At 61.4% G+C, this 1,119-nt stretch overlaps 1 protein-coding gene across 1 annotated transcript in view; it reads right to left on the minus strand.

Moving 5' to 3' along the window:
- The window catches only part of TMEM178B (transmembrane protein 178B), a 329,105-nt gene that overhangs the window by 26,759 nt on the left and 301,227 nt on the right, over positions 1-1,119 (minus strand). The window contains exon 3 of the mRNA XM_011359475.2: positions 933-1,070. Within this exon, the coding sequence (XP_011357777.1) occupies positions 933-1,070 (138 nt within the window). The remainder of the gene's footprint in view (positions 1-932; positions 1,071-1,119) is intronic.

Consider the following 1,119-nt stretch of genomic DNA (forward strand, 5'->3'; position numbering starts at 1 on the left):
ACCCAACCGTCAGGCCCCCGACAGATTCTGTCACTCTCTTCCTCGCCCAGCCCTCGGCTCGCCAGGCCTCAGGGAGCTCTGCACACCTGGAGGGACAGCCCCCTCCCCTCCCCAGCCTGACCCACTCCTCAGCTCCCGCCTCTGCTCAGAAACCCAGAGCCAATTTGTCACCAGAGGGGCCTGAGCTGGGCACGTGCGCATGGCGCCTGACGCCTCACTGGCACATGTGTCCGTGGGCAGAACTCACCTCCCTCTCTCTCCATAAACACTTCTCACTCCCTCTTTCCAGGCCCAGCTCCCCGCCGCCCAGCTCCGCACATGCGGCGGCCACTTTCCTCAGGCTGCGGTGGGCACGCCCAATGGCTAGCGTCGCCTCTGAATCGAGACCCACGCCAGAGACCAAAAAGCACGTTTTAGCTCTTCCGGGAGAAAAGGGCACATGCAGACCGCGGAGTCGCGTTTACGTCCCACAGACGGTGGCCTGTTCCTGCAGAACCACCCAGTTCTCTGTACCCACAATCCCTTATGAGGCCCAGATAGGTCCTGTGGCCATGGTAATGACAGAGGGTGAGAGACAGACAAGCCCCCCATCCTGAAGTCTGGTATGTGTATAAAATGCCCAAGTATCCGGGTTCATGCTCCCTCCGGGTCTGATGCGTCTCCCAATGCCACAGCCACACCGTCCCTCCCACGCCAGGCAGGCAGAGCCCCGAGGTAAGGACCACGCCTTATCAGCCTTTGCACCCCCAGCAGCTGGCACAGTGGGGAGTGGTTAAGAGGAACTCAAAAACCCTTTGATGAATGAATGAATGAGCCGGTGAGCAGAACCCCGCCCGAATCGTGGCCTTCAGCTTCTGGGCACCTAGCCATTCTCCCAGAACCTAGTAACCGGGACCTTTCCGCCCCCACGGCCCCCAAGCCTGCGGCCTTACCTCCCATGAGGAAGAGCAGCCCTGCCACGTACTGCATAAGGCCTCGGTCCCAGCAGCAGCCCAGCACGCCGATGATCCAGCCGAAAAGGATGATGGCCACCGCCATGCCCATGAAGCCGGCCGTCATCCTGCGCAGGTCTGTGGGGGAGCAGGAGGGACACGGTTACCATTAGAGCCTGGAACTCGG

The sequence above is a fragment of the Pteropus vampyrus genome, unplaced genomic scaffold (genome assembly GCF_000151845.1).
Source record: "Pteropus vampyrus isolate Shadow unplaced genomic scaffold, Pvam_2.0 Scaffold48, whole genome shotgun sequence".
NCBI classification, from domain to species: domain Eukaryota; kingdom Metazoa; phylum Chordata; class Mammalia; order Chiroptera; family Pteropodidae; genus Pteropus; species Pteropus vampyrus.